Source organism: Equus przewalskii, chromosome 4 (assembly GCF_037783145.1).
Source record: "Equus przewalskii isolate Varuska chromosome 4, EquPr2, whole genome shotgun sequence".
Lineage (NCBI taxonomy): Eukaryota > Metazoa > Chordata > Mammalia > Perissodactyla > Equidae > Equus > Equus przewalskii.
The window spans coordinates 7,877,694-7,895,308 of record NC_091834.1 but is presented as its reverse complement, the minus strand read 5'-3'; the positions used below and the strand labels follow the sequence as shown (position 1 = coordinate 7,895,308).

The following is a 17,615-nucleotide window of genomic DNA, read 5'->3' as shown; positions in this document are numbered from 1 at the left end:
ATAATAAATGCCTCAGGGAGATCGCTGTCACACAGTCTGAGATGGAACAGCCAACCATTTGCAATTCCGTCTGCCATTCAAAACACTGCAGAACTCTCCGGTAAAGACTGCCTGATGCTGAAGTACATGGTAAGTACAGGTGGGGGATGAGAGGGTCGCATCAGCAGGGGCGAAGCCTCGATGGCCTTTTCTAACAAAAGTGGTTCATTCCTTCCAAACTTGCAACATCTTTAGAAATCAGGAAGTTATGTGAAATATAACAGAGAGGAAGAATTTGTTTGTGAGTGAATTTGGAAGTATTCCCAAAATGAACTCAAGTCTGGTGAGATTTCTTTTTCTCTTTGGAAATTTGTGAGGTAGAAAGTAGACATTTAAGATTTAAGAAAGTTTCTCAAACACGGAGACCAGTCTTTATTTAGTTTCATTCAAGAAACATTTATTGAGCACCACAGCGTACCCCATGTCACATTAGGCAATGTTTATGCACAAATGAATGTTACACAGCACTTGTCCTTGTCCCACTGTCTATTGGGGGAGGTGAGGGCACAAACAGATAGTCACAGCATTCTGTCATTTACGCGGTAACAGGTTTTTACGAGGTGCTGTGGAGAGCCCTCACGTGGAAGAGGAGGCTTCAAAGATGCCTGGTAGTTCACTAAGCTGATGAAGTCAAGGAGGGCCCATGTAGCAGAGAGAAAGAAATGAAGGTATACAAAGCATGTCATTTCAGGAAGTTCACATTGGCAGAAGGAAGCCGCTGAAGCCTTCTGAACAAGGGAGGGACACGATCAAAGTTGTGCCTCTGAAAAATCCTTCTGGCAGTGTTACAGAGAATTGGGCTGGAGAAAGGAAGAGTTTGGAGGGAGGAACACCAGCCAGGGGGCTCCTGTGGGCATTCAGACCAGACATGAGAGACTGAACTAAGAAAGGGCAATGAGGCTGGAGCAATGGGGACGTGATGAGTAGTTGCTAGTAAAGTAGAAGTGACAGGCACTAGTGATGGGGTGAGAAGTGTCCAGCATGACTCCCAGCTAGGCTGGATTCATGGGCATGTGATCTGTGCACTCACAAGGCCTCTCCGCTTAGAAGGGTCCCAGGCTTAGTTTCATGCTCTATGGCCACCATCTTGAAATTGCGACTTTTTGAACAAGGGGCCCCACATGCTAATCATATAGCCAGCCCTGTTCCCAGGTTTCCGTCTTGAGCTGAGGGGTAGATCATGGTGCCAATAACAGAAATTAGAAACAGAAGAACACATTTTGTTCTACGAGGGGTGAGTGGAGAGATGAGTTCAGTTTTGCAACTCATAGGTCATCAAAGTCAAGAGATTCAAGAGGCTGTAGAAATGGATGTACATCCCAAGCAAGGTACAGGCTAGAGTTACAGATGTGGGGAGTACCAACGCCTGGTTGCAGATGAACGAGTGTAGAGGGAAAAGAAGCTGGAGACAGCCTTCTGGAGCATCAATGTTTAAGGGATCAGAGAAGGGGAAGAGACATGCAAGAGGGGGACTCAGCATTCTGTGGGAAAATTTTGGAGGGAACTGTGTCCTGGAAGCCAAGGAAAAAGGGGTCCCAAGAAGAGGGGAGTGAGCATGTGAAACATATGCCACAAAGAGATCAAATAGGGAAAACCTCCATTGCATTTGGCAGTTAGAGGGTCAGGTGGTAACGACTGAGAACAATGGCGGAGATGGAAGTCATATTATAACGAGATGAAGGAAAAACTAGGAGGAAACAAAGTAAGTGCAGACTATCCTTTCAAGAACCTGGGCTACGGAGTCAAAAGAAGGAAGAGGAGAGCAGAGGGTGTGTAGAATAAAGGCAGGTTTTGGTTTTTTCCCTTAAAGTAGGGGAATGGCAGAGGTTTGTGTGTCGACAGCATTGCTCCCAGGAGGACGCTGACCAGGGACAGTGATAACTGCCAGGTGGGAGGGAGGGTTCAGCTCCTGGGAGAGCAGAGGCCGGACTCAGGAAAGAGGCAGAATCCAGGGATGCTTGCAATCTGTATGGACAAACAACTCCAAGAAGCAACTTTGGCTCCAGATATTGAAAGCTCCACTGGGGGAAAAGACATTTGCCTCTAAAAATTTTTCTTTTAGTTAAGCTCTGAAGACCTTTCATTGGAATATGAGACCCTCACACCAGCACCTTTCTCAGGGCCGCCCAGGCAGCACTGCGGACCCTGAGCCTCAGTTAGAGGCACCATCCCCGGGCTGCAGCAGAGCAAGTGCTGATCTGGTGAATAATTAATGCACCAGCAAGACCTGAGGCTCCTGCCTCCCTCAGCGGGAAGGATGTTTATAAACTCATAAAGCAGCTTACTCTATGCTCTAATGATTAAACTTCCCTGGGCCCGACTTCATCGCAGCTAAGTTAAAAACTGACCAACTGGCCACTTAAACCCTTCTCCCTGGGGGTGATTAATTAGAAATCAAGCAAAACCTGACCAGACTAACAACTAACTCCAGTCCCCTTGTTTGGAGCACTTCTGCCCAGAGCAGGACTAAAGGAAGCCCCAGCTTTGACCCCACCCATTGCAAAGGCAGCAGAATTGGGCTAATTCACAGAAAGAGTGGCAGAGTCCCACCACCTGCCTCTCTTCCCTCTCCAACCCCCAGGAGATGGGTGAGCTCATATTTACCCCTTATCTAACCAGACAGGTCCACACAGCGCTGTTTGAGACCCTTCTGGAGCGGCCCTCTCGCCCACCTCACCAGTTGTACACCTGGAAGTCCCTCCCTAAAATTGCCCAGGTTGTACTTTGTGGAGATTGTGCAGAAGTGCGTCTCATGGGAGACCTCCGGCTTCGGGACTGAGTCACCTTTGTCACAGAGATGGGAAAAGGCGTCACTAACAATAGTGTCGTTCGAGAAATTACCTGAATTAGGGCCATCTTCTGGATTTAGGTAAGAAGGAGATTTTTAAAAACAGAATTAGAGGGGTAGTTCAGTGCCGTGGCCGCCTGCGTGGCAGGGACTCGAGACAGGTCCTGAATAAACGTGGGCGCAAAAGAAGCGTAGAAAAGAGCAGTTCCTTCCTCCAGACGAAGACATTGCAGGGGTCGCGCACGAGAGCAAGCTCAGGGACCCCGGGAGGCTCGGTTCCCTCTCAGGAACAAACCTGACAGGTCGACCCCTCTTCCTTAAGGATTGAGCGCACGGTGCCAAGCTGGAGCCTTGGGCACGTTTTCGTGACTCACTCCTTGCAAATGTAAATGCACCAGCGCGCGGGAGGTCCCGGCCAGCCCCTCTCGCCGGCGATCGAGCACCCACCTCCGAGCCCAGCCCTGCCGCCCCCGCGTCCCCAGCGCCCTGCTCGGGACGAGCCCCCAGCGGCGGCCCCGCAGCCCCCGCTGGCGACCGCAAAAGACAAACCCCGCAGCGCCCGCAGACGCCGCGTTAAAACAAAAGAGGTTCCCTGGAGGGTGGGACCCGGACCTCACCCCCTCCTCGCCAAGTTGCGGCCGCCCGCCCCCTCGCCCCTGCTCCCCGTGTGCGCATGAGCAGAGACGCCTCCCTCGGTTCCTCCCAACGCTAAACTTTCTAATTCCCTTCTTTGGGCTCCGGGGCCGCCGGCGCTGGGAGAGCGCTTGCACCGCCGGGTGAGCAGAACAAAGTGGCTGCGCGATTTTTCCCCTCCCCACCCTCCACCCCTGCTTCCGTGGGAGCGGCAGGAAATGGAAAGGCCCCTCTCCACTCTCTGAACATTTGCCTTTTTTTTTTCTTCCACCTCTCCAGAAAGAAAGACGGGGAAAAAAGAGCAGGCGGCTCGGCGGGCGTGTTCCACCTCCTGTGCCGTGTCCCCTCGGCGGCAGGGTCTGGACATGAGGCTGCTCCAGGTGTTCGCTTTCAGCGTCGTAGGTAATTCCGAGGAAACAGTGGGGGAAGGGGATGGGCTTGGACGTGGGGGAAGGAGACCCCACAGCCATTTGACCCAGCTTCGAGGATCGGGAGAGGGACGGGGGTGGAAATTATGCCCTGGGATTAAACGCCAGCGCCCTTGGTGGCCGCTGAAGACGGCGCCCGAGGATCGCTGTGGACCCGCATCCTGGGGCCTCCCGCGGCCGCCGCTCGGGGCTCTGCGCCTTCAGCCTGATCACGGTGGGTCTCTCCCCCGCGAGGGGTGGCAGGCGGGCTCCCTGCAGTGGAGGCGCTCTCCGCGGAGGGCTCCCCTGGAGCCCATTTCCCAGGAAAGTGCCCGAGCTGAGCCCAGGCTAAGTCTTGGGAACAGATTGGGGCCATGTGGCTTTAATTAAGCATCGCCGTTTGCCCCCGGATGGCGCCAGAAACAGCTGGACCGGGTGCTTCCCCGGGATGACGAAGCGTTGAAGCCACTCCAAAGCCGCAGGGACTGCCCACTCGCCCCTTGCTCGGGAAATCGGTGTCCGCCGCGAGCCCTGCCACCTCGCCCCGCTTGGGGAGCGCCCACGACCTCCGAGCATGCACGCACACACACTGGCGCGCCCCCTACGCTCTCAAATTTCCACGCTTACACATTAGCACTCTCACACTGAACACGCATAGGCTGCCGCGTGCACGCGGGTTCACATAAACACGCGTGCACGCGTGCGGTGTTTGGCCGCCTGCCTCCCTGCGCCCAGGTTCAGGCACATGGAAGTGGCTTGTCTGCACATCTACCTTTTGTGGCCAGAGCTGCTTCCCCCGGGCAGATCAGGGTGGGGCGAGTGTCAGTGGCTTTACCGCGAGTGATGCTCTTGGGCTGCTGGACAAACCTGATGTCGTGTCTGTTTCCCCCCCCCCCCCCAAATCCTTTTCTCCTCGTCCCGGCCTCTCCCTTACCTGTCTCTGCATTGTGTTTCTTTTCCGTGCATTCTGCTTTCTCCTGAATCTACTCTGTCGCCGCCCCTGCTTGTTTCTTTTGCTCGGTCTCGCTCCCTACTTATGCTATTCTACCCTATCGCCTGCCCCATCTGCAGCCCTGTGCGGAGCCCAAGTGGGCGCTCAAGAACCAGAGTTCAGCTACGGCTGCGCCGAGGGCAGCTGCTACCCGGCCACGGGCGACCTTCTCATCGGCCGAGCACGGAGGCTCTCGGTGACCTCGACGTGCGGGCTGCACAAGCCCGAGCCGTATTGTATCGTTAGCCACCTCCAGGTGAGGGCGGAGAGCCGAGGCTGCGCGCGCCTCCTCCAGTCCAGACCTAAAGGGCAGGTCCCGGGGACTCAGCATCCTGCCAGCTATCCAGATAGGAAGCGTGGCCAGCCAGGGAGTCCCGGGAGTAGGCTAGTAGCTCACCCTTCTGCCCCATCTCGGTTTGCACAGTTGCATCCGCCAAATGTTTCCTGCCGCGGCGCCGCCGGCACAGTCAGTATGGAAAGGCAGGGCTGCAGGCAGACCTGGCCCCTGGCCCCTGCCCCGTGCCGCGACCCGGGGGCTAAGTCCTGTGTTGGGTTGTGTGTCTTTAAATCTTTCCTCTTTGGAAACGTGTATAAAGGTGCTTTATCCCCCTTTTTTTGTACTGAGTAGTGATCTTGGGTGTTTCCTGAATCTTTTGCTTAGATAAAGGGTATTCCAGCGCTGACCGACGCCTTGCAAGGTCGCTCCAATCTCGGAACCTGTTTTTTTCTCCTCATTTGGTGCTGTTCCCATCTACCTCCATTAGATATCAGGATCAGATGCTTTCTTTTTCAAAATGCGTGGTTGCCATGGTACCCTGATAGAGGAGGACCAAAATGAAATTTCAGGGTGTTATCTGTTTCTAAAAGTAGAAGCAGATTTTAGATTTCACAAGTCACGTTTTTACAAAGTCAAAACTGATTTTAATAGAAGACACAAAGTATAAACTATCCAGAATCAGCATGTCTTTCCTTGGTTTTTGAAGAGGAGACTGACATCTCTGGCCTCTAAGGCAAGCTGAAGTTGTTGGTCTTAGAGATAGGGCAAGTTCCAAGCCCCTTGCTCCATCTATGTACCTGCCCTTTAGGAATAGGACAGAGTGTTGTGTGGTTTGCACAGCGGATGCCTTAAAATGGAGTCACTTTTACAAAGCAGAGAGAGACCATTCCTGAGACTTGATAAATTAAACCAAAGGAATGTGGTAAAGTGGATTTCACTCATTTGCTTCCAGGTTTATACAGAGATGTCTAGACTGCTTCCTCCTGATTAGAAGGGAGGCTATAATTAAACGTTGTTTTTTTTTTTAAGTTCTGGTAATTGTTCTCCAGTATTAGTTTCCTTGACTACAAGTTAATGAAGGCAGTTGATGTTACCTTTTTCTAATATTAGCATGTAAATTTTACCTAAAATACTGTGCTGACATTTACCTCAGAGGCCAGGACATGCTGTAAATGAATCACCAGATTCTGAAACCTGCTTTGACTAGAATGAAAATTGGACTATTTGCCTTAAAAGCAAGTGGAGCCAAACTCTAGTTTACATGATAGCCATGAAATTGTGGGGTGCTCTTCGCAGATGTCAGAGCCTAAAGAAAGGGGCTGGGTGTGCAATTTTCTTAGACGTTTTGGCGGTAAAAATTGAGTCAGGAGGCTTAAGTATTTTGTCCAGGGTCCCATTGCATCCCTGACTTCTTGTCTCTATTTTTTAGTTAGTACCTCATGCCAGTGTCTAAATCCTTTCAGGAGGAAGGTGATAGCTGATAGCTAACTAAATAAATATGAATGTAAAAATACAGTCAATTGATACTGTCCTTATAAGAAAATCACCCTTGCGGAAATGTTCTTTGTAAGATGTATGTGGGTCTCAACAGATTTCACTCTCAGCATCATTTTCAGACTTAAGAATAATCTGCATTTCAGAAAATATGCAGAGAGTGAAGCTCCATGTGGCAAAGGGAGCTATTAAGTTAGGCTGTTTATGACTCGCCATGGTGGAGGGCAAAAAGGGTTCTTTGAACTCCCCCAACCCAAATGCCAAAGTGGCTGTGGGCCACAATTTAGAGAGAAGGAAAATGAGAAAAGTTCAAAGCTACTCTAAAACCTAAAGTATACCTTAATTCCAGTTCAGGTCCATTTGGGTGCTCTTTGAGTTGGTCCCAGTTTAGAATGTTCCCGACACAGCAGGACGGCCTGGTACCCCCTTCCCAGATATTCTGAGCGGTTCATGGGTGTTAGCCTGTATGCTGCTACCGCGGATTCACTGCTTGGGCAGAGTAGAAACTGAGAGATTTTATTCTGTAGTTCCCAAAGCTTCTTAAATACTTCTGCCTAATTCTCGGTTTCTGCCTTCTGTAGGTTTTAGGAAGTCAGCCCAAATGAATTGTTCTTTTTTTCTTTTATTTTCAGTTTGCTTTACGTCAGCGAAAATTCTCTAATAACTCTTCTGCATTTTACTTTAAAAGTAAGCTTCTCTAGCTGTTTATTGAGATTAAGGCTTAAGCCTCGAAATTTCGTTTTGATTAAATTAATAGCTTGTGGAAACAATGCCTCCTTTTGCTTTTGACCTTGAAGTTGCAAAAGAGGAGGAAATTTTCAGGAGTATTTCACATGCAATAAGTCAAAATGTAAAAGGCATGTGATACGTCATTTAAGTAATTTGGCACATTCATTTTTCTTAACTCACGTAGGTTTGATTTTTGTACGGTGAGCTTGATTTTTGTTTTGTTTTGTTTGTGTGTGTGTGTGTGTGTGTGTGGGAGAGATTGCTACCTAGACTCATGCAACTAACTTTGCTTTTAGGAGGACAAAAAATGCTTCATATGCGATTCACAAGATCCTTATCATGACACCCTCAATCCTGACAGTCATCTCATTGAAAATGTGGTCACTACATTTGCTCCAAACCGCCTGAAGATTTGGTGGCAATCTGAAAATGGTATGTGGCTGATGTGGGAACAAGTTCCATGGGGTGTGACCCGTCACCTGGAAGGGGTTTACCCGCTCCTGGGCGTCTGTAATTAGGATTGCTTTCTCTGTCCTATAATTATGGCCTTTGACAGATTTACTGCCTGGGGCACTAACTTCTCTGGGTCAAACCTGATCCTTCTGCCTGAAGCATGCGCTTCCTATAAGAAAGCAGTCTTTCATGCCAGACCAAGGAATTATTTCGTAGTCCCCATCCTGAGGGGTCCTTTGCGGGGGGCGGTGTATGTGCTGGGGGCAGTCTGGGGAGGGCATGGGAAGGCCCTTATTCGTCCACAAAACATAGCATCTTTCATTTTGATCAACCCCAAGGAAAGAGCAGAATCAGCCCCACCATTACCACCTTCCATCTAGAGAAAATTTAGTAATAGTACTATGAATGAGCAGTAGATGTAATTTTTCAAAGCGTTTGTCTACATGGATATGACCCCAAGTCAGTTTCCCCGGTGACTTTCTTTGGGTTTTGGTTTAATAAGTTCGTTAAATACGATGTCACTATTGCTGTGGAACTAAGCCCTAATCAGTTTTGCATTTGTTTCAAACTTGAATGCTGAAATTTGCAGAGTAAAGGTAGAATTATTGTCTTTATTAACGAACAATATACCATTAGATCTTTTTGAAAAAAAATTTTATGAGAAAGTTCTCTCAAAGAAGTGCACCGACACTACTAGATCTCTTGATTATATGCCCTACACCTGGGAAGCTTCTGGATGCTTCTAGTCGTTTATCATTCTCTAAAGAGGAACTCCCTTCATAGACTTCCTTGTCATTGATTATGAAATGACATATGCTCTCGAGAAGACTCTTGGTTCCTGGGGAGGGTTGATTACCCTTTGGCCTTGGGACTCCATTGGTTACCAACTTGATTGAGATAGACGGATTGTCAGAAAGCGTGTATCCATTAGCGCCTTATTAATTCTTAGAGGAGTCTTGGTTGATAGTCGTGTGAAAGAGCCATTTCTGTAGATCTGCCCTTGAGTCACAGAGGGCCTTCTGAAATAGCTGGAGCTTATTACAAACCAGCACTTCCTGACTGCCCACGATCTCCCAGTGAGACAGAAAGACGATTAGAAGGATGCCTCCACATTAGTATCCAGTGGACACGCAGTAAAATAGTGCATCATGTGCTGCAGTTCTAGACGAGGGTGTTTGTTGGTTCCATCAGGAGTTAATCAGTTTCTGCAGCTTTGAGTTTGTGGGGCAAGAGAGGCCAAATGCCAGAAAGAAGGGATTTTCAGATAGCGGGGCTTGAGTTCTCTGTCACTCTGTCATAAGGGATTAGATGAGATTAGACTGATGGAACTTAGCCTTTAGAAAGTCAGACCGACTGTTACTATCTCCTGTGATCTCTCTGGTGTCTGATAGTTCACAATTAAAGACTTTCTCGATGAGTGTGATTTTTATCTATTTTCAGTGTGTTTTGTCCAAGTTGAGCTTGACATGGCGGCATTAAGTTATCAGTGCTCAGGCACAAAAGGGACTTGGAGCATGCATCACCTGGATCTCTTCCTAGGTCTGACAGAAAGCAAACGTACTGTAGAAGAATGATCTCGTTGCTTTTTTTTTTTTTCTCTGTGGATTTTTCTTCCCTTATTAAAAGCCCTGTCGTGCTTTATCAGGTTCTAAATCTAAAATGGAATGTGGTTTTAGGGCACACGTTGCAGCATCTGTTCTTATGTTACAGAAATGGTACTAGTCTTGTTCACACTTTACGTTATTTTGTTATCTATTCATTTTGAACAAATATTGCAAGTTTTTAAAAGCCTGGGAGAGGAGAAGCATCTAGCTGCTTAGCTCACATTTCACTCAGAAAGAAATGTCCAGAGGAGGTTTATTATATGGTTCTTTTTAATAAGTTAGATAAAGTTAGTTAGTATGATTATAATGTTTTTCTTGAACATTCCAACTAACTCATATCCGTTCCAGTGACCACTTTCCCCCCACAATTGACTTGGCCGTTTTCCAGTGGGAGAGTTTATTTCAAAAGTCCTACTGATTTCCTGAAAATACACCGGCTAGTGACATGATTCATTCTGACACATTCATGTCTTTCTGCGTTTAACTTGTCTTGCTGTGGAAGATGGACCCCAAAAGCTCCAAGCACGGGAAATGTGGGATGGTCTCCTTTACCAAACAGGCAGGCTCCAGGGCCCAATGGATGGGAGAGGCGGTGCTTCCATGTTGGAATTCCAGTGGCCTCTTTAGCCTGTTAATGTGGGCCTGATCGCCCCTCAGGGCACGGTGCAAAGGCTGGTTTGTTTGTTCAGGCTTTCCCCTGAAAGAGAAGATGTTACTATTTGTTCTGGGCCAGTTTATTTATTTGACCGATTCTTTGTCTCTTTGGCATTGTTTTTCCATTGTGGAAACGCATCCAAAGGCTTCCCCATCAGGGATAGATTTTCCTAAATTGGAGTATAACTAATAGACGTGGTAGACTCTTATTTGTTTTCTTTGCTGCTGCAGAGAAAAAAAGGAACATTTGTATTTCTGCTGGAGGAGGATTGTGTCTCTGTGCTTCAGACTGCAAGCTGATCCCCTACTGTGCGCAGGAAGCGCCCCCCCCCCCCCTTGAGAGTCTCTTGGCTTAGAGGACGAGTAAGATGGTTCACTTTTTCCTAAGCAAAAGATGTCTTTCTTGAGAGCAGCTAGAGGCATTCTGCCAGATGTCTTGTTTCAGTGAGCAGATTCAATATGTTGAACTCCAGAACGATTTGTGGAGAACTGAAGAATCATCCTGATCTGTGCCTTCTCACCTAAATCAAGACAGAGGTTTATTGTTCGTATCTTATCTTCGGCTTCAGCGGAAGATAGACTGCAAAGAGGATTTCTTTGAGGAGCAGGAAGATCATTTAAGAAAATAGTCCTAACTGTTCACAAATGTTCCTGTTTACCTTACTGTTTCCTTTTCTATTTTTTAAAAATCTTGTAGGCGTGGAAAATGTAACTATCCAACTGGATTTGGAAGCAGAATTCCATTTCACTCATCTCATAATGACTTTCAAGGTAAGGAATCCGTAACTTTGTCACAAAGGACACGTGAGAGCACTGTGTGGTTCCCCCTTCCAAAATGGATGTCTGTTGTGAGTTGGCCTAGATGGGAACTTAAACATCATTATTGCCGTAAATTGGGATAATTGAGCAGCTTTCTAAACATGGGCATGAATAACCACGTTTAAATACCCTGTCTTCATGGCAGTAAGTAGAGGGAGCCACTATTCTCGGGTAATTCAACTGTAAACTTTTAATTAGCTATCCTTTTATTTCCCCCCGGAGAGAGGCAGCTTTGACTCTCTCCCAAACCACAATAAAACATCTGGAGAGCGAACCCCTGATCCCTCGTGTTGATGTTTGAATGCTGAGTTGAGTAACTGAAAAGGAAATGTGTTCTCTTCAGTTTTCAAGGTTTTGCAGAATTTGCAGGAGCAGTTTTGTAGTTCCTGAAGAAGTGTGTGTGCCTTCTTAAATGCGCATTTTCTCATCCTTTTTCTTTTAGAGATGTAAAATGACTCCAGGACTAGGGAATGTCTCTGTACAAAGTCCCTTTGTTCCTTCTTAAGCAGCTGCCTGGAAATGACAGACTTCACACGGCTTAAAGTACATGTTGGTGCACATAAAACCCATAATTTACTTATTGCTTCTCAGATTAAAATCACTTGTGAATAGTTTTCAGCTGGAGTCGGGGGCCTTATCTGTACCCTCTCAGGTGAGGAAAAGGTGCCAGGGTAGATTTACCTGTGGGCAGGTGGCCGTGAAAGTCTTACTTGTGTCATCTCCCGAAGCCCGGGAGGCCAGGGAGCATGGTGGGCGTGGCAGTTGGAATGTGACCAGGAGGGATGTCAGGCCTGAGCTCTTCATGCCCTTGCCCCTGCCCAGGCACCTACTGTTACCGCTGGGGAGGAAGGTTCACACTGTGCCACCTGAGACCGAGAGGGACATGGGGAGGGCATTCACTGAACGACTCGTCACTGACTCCTTGTCCCTTCATTGAGCGTGTGCTCAGCCTGGCGGTTAGACTTGAAACTCGGCCTGGCATGAGGACGTTGCCTTCGTGTGATACGATACCTAAAAATAGTCAAAGTCATCTTTGTTAATGTTTATGGTGCTATCCTTTACTCTGGAAAGGGCATCCGTTTGCATACATGGGTGGCTCTGAGTTCGTCTATATTCAGAAGTCCTTTGGGCACATATTCGGTACTGGAATACTCCTTCGAGTGAGGACAATGGGCCGAAGATGAAATTCTGCACAGAAGTGCACAAGGTCCAGCAGAGGAGGCAGGGACTCTCAGATGTGAGGAGTGGGTACGAGTTGTCAGACTGGAGTTTGTGAGCGGGAACTCATTCTTCTCGTGTGTGAGAGGCCACATCTGTGAGGTTGGACAGACTTGGGTGTGAATCCCCACTCTGCCCCTTACTGGCATGTGTGGCCGGAGCGTTGGCTTCCTTGTTGGTAAAATGGGAAGAATAATAGCATGTATGTTGTGGGGTTGTGTGGCATGGCCCTCTGCTCTCGGGATAGCAGTAATCTTGCTCCCCTGGCAATGGTGGGAACATGGTAGTTTTTTTACATATGCTGAGGCTTGGCAGGAGTAATTGCTCTACAGATATTTACTGAATGAATGAGTAAGTGGATAAAGGCATTCAACCATCTTCTGTTTGTAAGAAACTGCCCCAGGCCCTATGGGAGATTTAAAAGATAGCACAGTTACTGCTCTCCAGGAGCTTCTTCGATTCTTCTAGAGGAGAAAGACATACAAGCAACTTACATGACATGACAGCATGTGCTAACTGTTCAGCAGAAGTTCAGACAATGTGCGTTAACGCGGAGGAGGGTGAGATTAATGTTAGCCTGGAGTAAAGAAAGCCTGGAATAAAGGAGAGGGCTGGGATGGCACTTGACCGGGCCGGGAAGAGTGAGCAGGGTTTCATGGGAGGAGGCGAAAGAAAAGCCCTTCTTGGCAGAGGACACTGATTGCAAAGCTGCGGTGGTAGCGCATTTCGGGCAGGGTTTGATTGGCATGTTCTCTGGAGATTTGCCCCCAGCTTGGGGTAGTGAGGGGAGGAAAAGGAAGTAAGATTACGGTGAGAAGGACCTTGACTCTTTTTTCGTTTTTTTCCAATTTTTTTTTTATTGAGTTCATAATAGTTTACATCATTGTGAAGTTTCAGTTGTACATTATTTCTTGACTGTCACCACGTAAGTGTTTCCCTTCACCCCCTGTGCCCATCCCCCACCCCCCTTCCCCTGGTAACCACTGAACTGTTTTCGTTGTGTATGTACTTGTTTATAAAGTTGTTCTTTACGTGACAGTCAGATCAGGATCCCTCTGAATTATATATATTTTTTAATTTTTTTTATCGAGTTCATAATAGTTTACATCATTGTGAAGTTTCAGTTGTACATTATTTCCTGTCTGTCCCCATATAAGTGCTCCCCTTCAGCCCCTGTGCCCACCTCCTACCCCACTTAACCACTGAGCTGTTCTCTTTGTCCGTGTGTTTGTTTATCTTCCACATATGAGTGAAGTCATGTGGTGTTTGTCTTTCTCTGTCTGGCTTATTTCACTTAACATAATACCCTCCAGGTCCATCCATGTTGTTGTAAATGGGACGATTTTGTCTTTTTTCTGGCTGAGTAGTATTCCATTGTGTATATATACCACATCTTCTTTATCCAGTCATCGGTCACTGAGCACTTGGGTTGCTTCCATGTCTTGGCTATTGTGAATAGTGCTGCAATGAACCTAGGGTTGCATATGTTACTTTGGATTTGTGATTTCAAATTGTTTGGGTAGATACCCAGTAGTGGGATAGCTGGGTCACATGGTAGTTCTATTTTTAGTTCTTTGAGGAATCTCCATACTGTTTTCCATAGTGGTTGTACCAGTTTGCATTCCCACCAGCAGGGTATGAGGGTTCCCAGAAGGACCTTGACTCCTTGCTGAGGAGCATGAAGTTTATAGGAAAAAGAGAGCCATTGACAAGGACATGAGACCTGTGGTTGAGGAAGGGAGCCCAGAGGAAATGCAGAGGAGGGTCAGCAAGAAGAGAGGGCACCGTGGGAGCCTCTTGTTGAGTCAGCATGGATGGAGGGCTGACTTCGGAGAGTGCGGGTGTTCATGCAAAGGCTGGTGTGATTCTCGAGTGGAAGGGAGCTCCTCCTGCAACCCAGGAGTCCTGGAAGGTTTACTGGGGAAGCCTTTTCCAATCACACACATCCCCTTGCTGCCATACCTTGTTACTCTTCTACTGCAGCCTTCGAGAATCATTGCTGAGAGGACGAGCCTGTTTTCTGAGGGAGACAGTTGGACCCTTTAGGATGAAAAGTTCAGCCGTGCGCTGGAGAAAGAGTAGAACCAGAACGGTGGAAGAGGAGGAGTAAGGAGAGGGATGAATGAAAGTTGACTTGTGCATCCAAGCTGAGTGACTAGGAGGGCGGCGATACTGTTAACAGCACAGGAAGGGGATGGGGGTTAAGCCTGTGTGTTTATTCTTGCCCGTGTTTGCCATGGAGATGGCTGACTGCTAAATGGGTTAGGTTTTCTTAGGCTAGCAAAACTCATTTAGCATATACACAGCATGTTTTTTTGTGTAGACAGATGTTCCCACACTCATAGCTCTTTTACGTGGTATAAATTCAGAGGCAACAGTGCAGCACTGTGAGTCTGGGAAGGTTGATGACTGAGCAAAGAGCATGGAAAGGCTTCCTTTAGGTTGGTAAAAGGTGTTGTTCCAGTTTCCAGCAGCTTCTTAACTCTACAGGAAATTGGATAACTCACCAATGGCCCTTGGGGACTCAGAATTTACCAGAAGGAAGAGAGAAGGAAGCACAGTCAGATCTGGCTGTAAGGCTTTTCCTGTCTGCTCCCTTGTGACACAGAGACATCAGCCTAGTGTCTCCCCAAGTGTTGCCACCCAGGAGACCAGTCTGCTGGGGAGTTTGCCCTGATTCAGTTAGTTACTGGATTTTTTAGCCCTTACTTTAAAACTCTTAGTCTAATACTCTCAAGTTTAATAAAGTGTCATTTTCTTGTATTTCGGAACAAGGAAAACAATAAAAACCTGAGCAACTGGTAAGTGAGTAAGTCAAAGAATGTGTCAAAATGTGACCTTCCATCTTTTTACTCTTGTCTCCTTTATCAGTGAGAAAGACCATCAGGATTATTAAGGGAGGTACACAGAAGTCTAGGGAGTTACTCGTTTTCACCATTAGTTGTCACCCAAATTTTTATCAAGCCATGGTTTTAATTCAGAAGCGAGTTCAGAGTCCATTTGCTGGGTTGGCTTCTCTTGCTTGATCTTCCATTGTCATCTGACTTCCACTTCCTGAAAGGCACTGACCCTGTTCGGTGTTGAAGCATTTGCCTCTTTTTAGCACTCATTCTGTTATTTCCAGTTGACCCCATTCACCACACCCTCCTAAGTCTCCATCCTGCCTCAGTTTCCAGGATTCTTGTCTTTGTTTTTTTTTTGAGAAAGATTAGCCCTGAGCTAACATGTGACACCAATCCTCTTTTTGCTGAGGAAGACTGGCCCTGAGCTCACATCCATGCCCATCTTCTTCTGTTTTATATGTGGGATGCCTGCCACAGCATGGCTTGATGAGTGGTACATAGGTCCGCACCTGGGATCTGAACCAGTGAACCCTGGGCCACTGAAGCAGAGAGCGCGAACTTAACCACCATGCCACTGGGCTGGCCCCGAAGCTTCTTGTCTTCTTACTCCTTCCTCTCTGACATCCATGTTTCAGTCTTGTATGATGTCATTAGCCAGTGAGGCAGGAAGATAGGTTTGGTCTTAATTCTGCTAGGATTTTGATCTGAGCTCTGCCGATAGCTAGCAAGTCGGTTAATGTCTGTGAGCCTCATTTTCCTCATCTGTAAGACAAATGTGTGGTGAGGGTGTGTGGCTTCCCAGGGCTGCCATCACGAAGTACCACGGACTGGGCGGCTCCCACCACAGAAATTGATTTTCTCCCAGTTCTGGAGGCTGGAAGTCTGAGATCAGTGTCAGCAGAGTTGGTTTCTTCTGTGGCCTCTTTCTTTCCTGGGCTCGTGGCTGGCTGTCTTCTCCCTGTGTCTTCACACGGTCTTCCCTCCGTACTCTGTATCCTGATTTCTTCTTCTCATAGGACACCAGTCAGTCGATTAGGGCCCACCTGGAGGACTTCATTCTACCTTAGTTACCTCTTTAAAGGCCCTGTCTCCAAATACAGTCACCTTCTGAGATCCTGTGGATTAGGTCTTCAACATAAGAATTTTGGGAGGACACAATTCAGCCTATAAGAGAAGATTAAATGTAATGAAAGTTCCTGGCACGACTCTCTTTTTTGTCTGGGCCTTTGCTGATGCATTTTCCTGGAGCACCGACTTTCGCTTTCTTTTATCTTGCCCTTTGCTTTTGGGGGCGGGGGGGGGGGGAGGAATTATATATTTGGAGGTTTCAAATATTGTATGTATACAATGACTCCTAAATCTAAGTTGCAAGGTCCATTCTTGCAGCTCTGTGCAAGAGGACTGTTTCCAGTTGTCCAGTGGGCGTCTCCATGTGGATACCTCACGTGTAACTAGTCCAAACCCAAATGCCTTCACTTCTCTTCTGTGTCTTTGTTGTATTCACAGCACAGTGCCCCCAGCTGCCTAAGCTCAGATGCTCGTGTTTCTTTCCTCTCCCTCCCTTGCCACTGAAATCTAATTAATCACCAAGTGCAATTTAATATATTTTACTTTCACTCAATTTTCAGAGACCTCAATTCCAATTCCATCCCTTTCTCTCCATCCATACTGTAAAGCTTGAGTTGAAACTTTCATCTTTTTTCTATCACTTGGTTTCTTGTCTCTTGTTTTTTCCGGGTCCAATTAGTCTGCTACAGGGTTATTTTTCTAAAATGCAATCTGATCATTTCATTCTGTCCACTTAAATCTTTCAGAGTTCCCCTTTCCTTGTGTAAACTTCTGTCAGCCTCCTCCCCCGCCCGGCCTGGAAGACACTTACTTACCCTTTTCAGATCCATTCGATGCCATCTTCTCTCTGAAGCATTCCCTAGCTTTGTGTGTGCAGTAAAATAGACGTAACACAAAATTTGCTTTTTTAACCATCTTTAAGTGTGCAGTTCAGTGGCATTAGGTATATTCACAATGTTGTGCCATCATCGCTGTCTAGTTCCAGAACTTTTTCATCATCCCAAATAGACACTCTGTACCATTTAGCAATAACTCCTCATTACCCCTTCCCTCCAGCCCCTCATAACCTCTAATCTACTTTATATCTCAATGTACTTGCCTATTCAAGACATTTCACTTAAGTGAAATCATATAATATGTGTCCTTTTGTATCTGGCGTATTTCACTTAGTATAATGTTTGCACAGTTCCTCCATGGTATAGGAAGTATCAGAATTTCATTCGTTTTTATGGCCAAATAATACTCCATTGCATGTATCTACCTCCTTTTATTTATCCATTCACCTGTTGATGGACACTTGAGGAGTTTCTGCTTTTTGGCTGTTGTGAATAATGCTGCTATGATTGTTCACGTGCAAATATCCATCGGAGTCGCTGTTTTCAGTTCTTTGGGGTGTATAGTTGGGAGCAGAATTGCAGGATTCCCCAGCTTCTTGAGTTAGTAATTCCTTCCTCTTGTTTTCCCAAAGCACACCTCATATGACTCCACTGTGGTGTTGGCTATATTGTATTGTGAATGATTTACGCCCTTGTCTGCACTTCATTGGACTAACTGCAGCACATAGACCCCTGTCTGGTACTGAGTAACAGTCATTACAT

General features: G+C 47.0%; 1 protein-coding gene and 1 long non-coding RNA gene across 2 annotated transcripts in view; both read left to right on the top strand.

The window, feature by feature from the left end:
- The first annotated feature begins 13 nt into the window (after window positions 1–13).
- LOC139082743 (uncharacterized) lies at window positions 14–2,908 on the top strand. Its single transcript, XR_011538931.1, has 2 exons — window positions 14–129; window positions 2,659–2,908. It is a non-coding gene; the product is annotated as an uncharacterized lncRNA (long non-coding RNA).
- Window positions 2,909–3,208: 300 nt separating this feature from the next.
- Window positions 3,209–17,615, top strand: part of LAMB1 (laminin subunit beta 1) — a 69,935-nt gene continuing 55,528 nt past the window's right edge. The window contains exons 1-5 of the mRNA XM_070615371.1: window positions 3,209–3,603; window positions 3,740–3,862; window positions 4,939–5,114; window positions 7,655–7,790; window positions 10,767–10,840. Of these exons, the coding sequence (XP_070471472.1) occupies window positions 3,826–3,862; window positions 4,939–5,114; window positions 7,655–7,790; window positions 10,767–10,840 (423 nt within the window). The 5' untranslated portion in view covers window positions 3,209–3,603; window positions 3,740–3,825. The remainder of the gene's footprint in view (window positions 3,604–3,739; window positions 3,863–4,938; window positions 5,115–7,654; window positions 7,791–10,766; window positions 10,841–17,615) is intronic.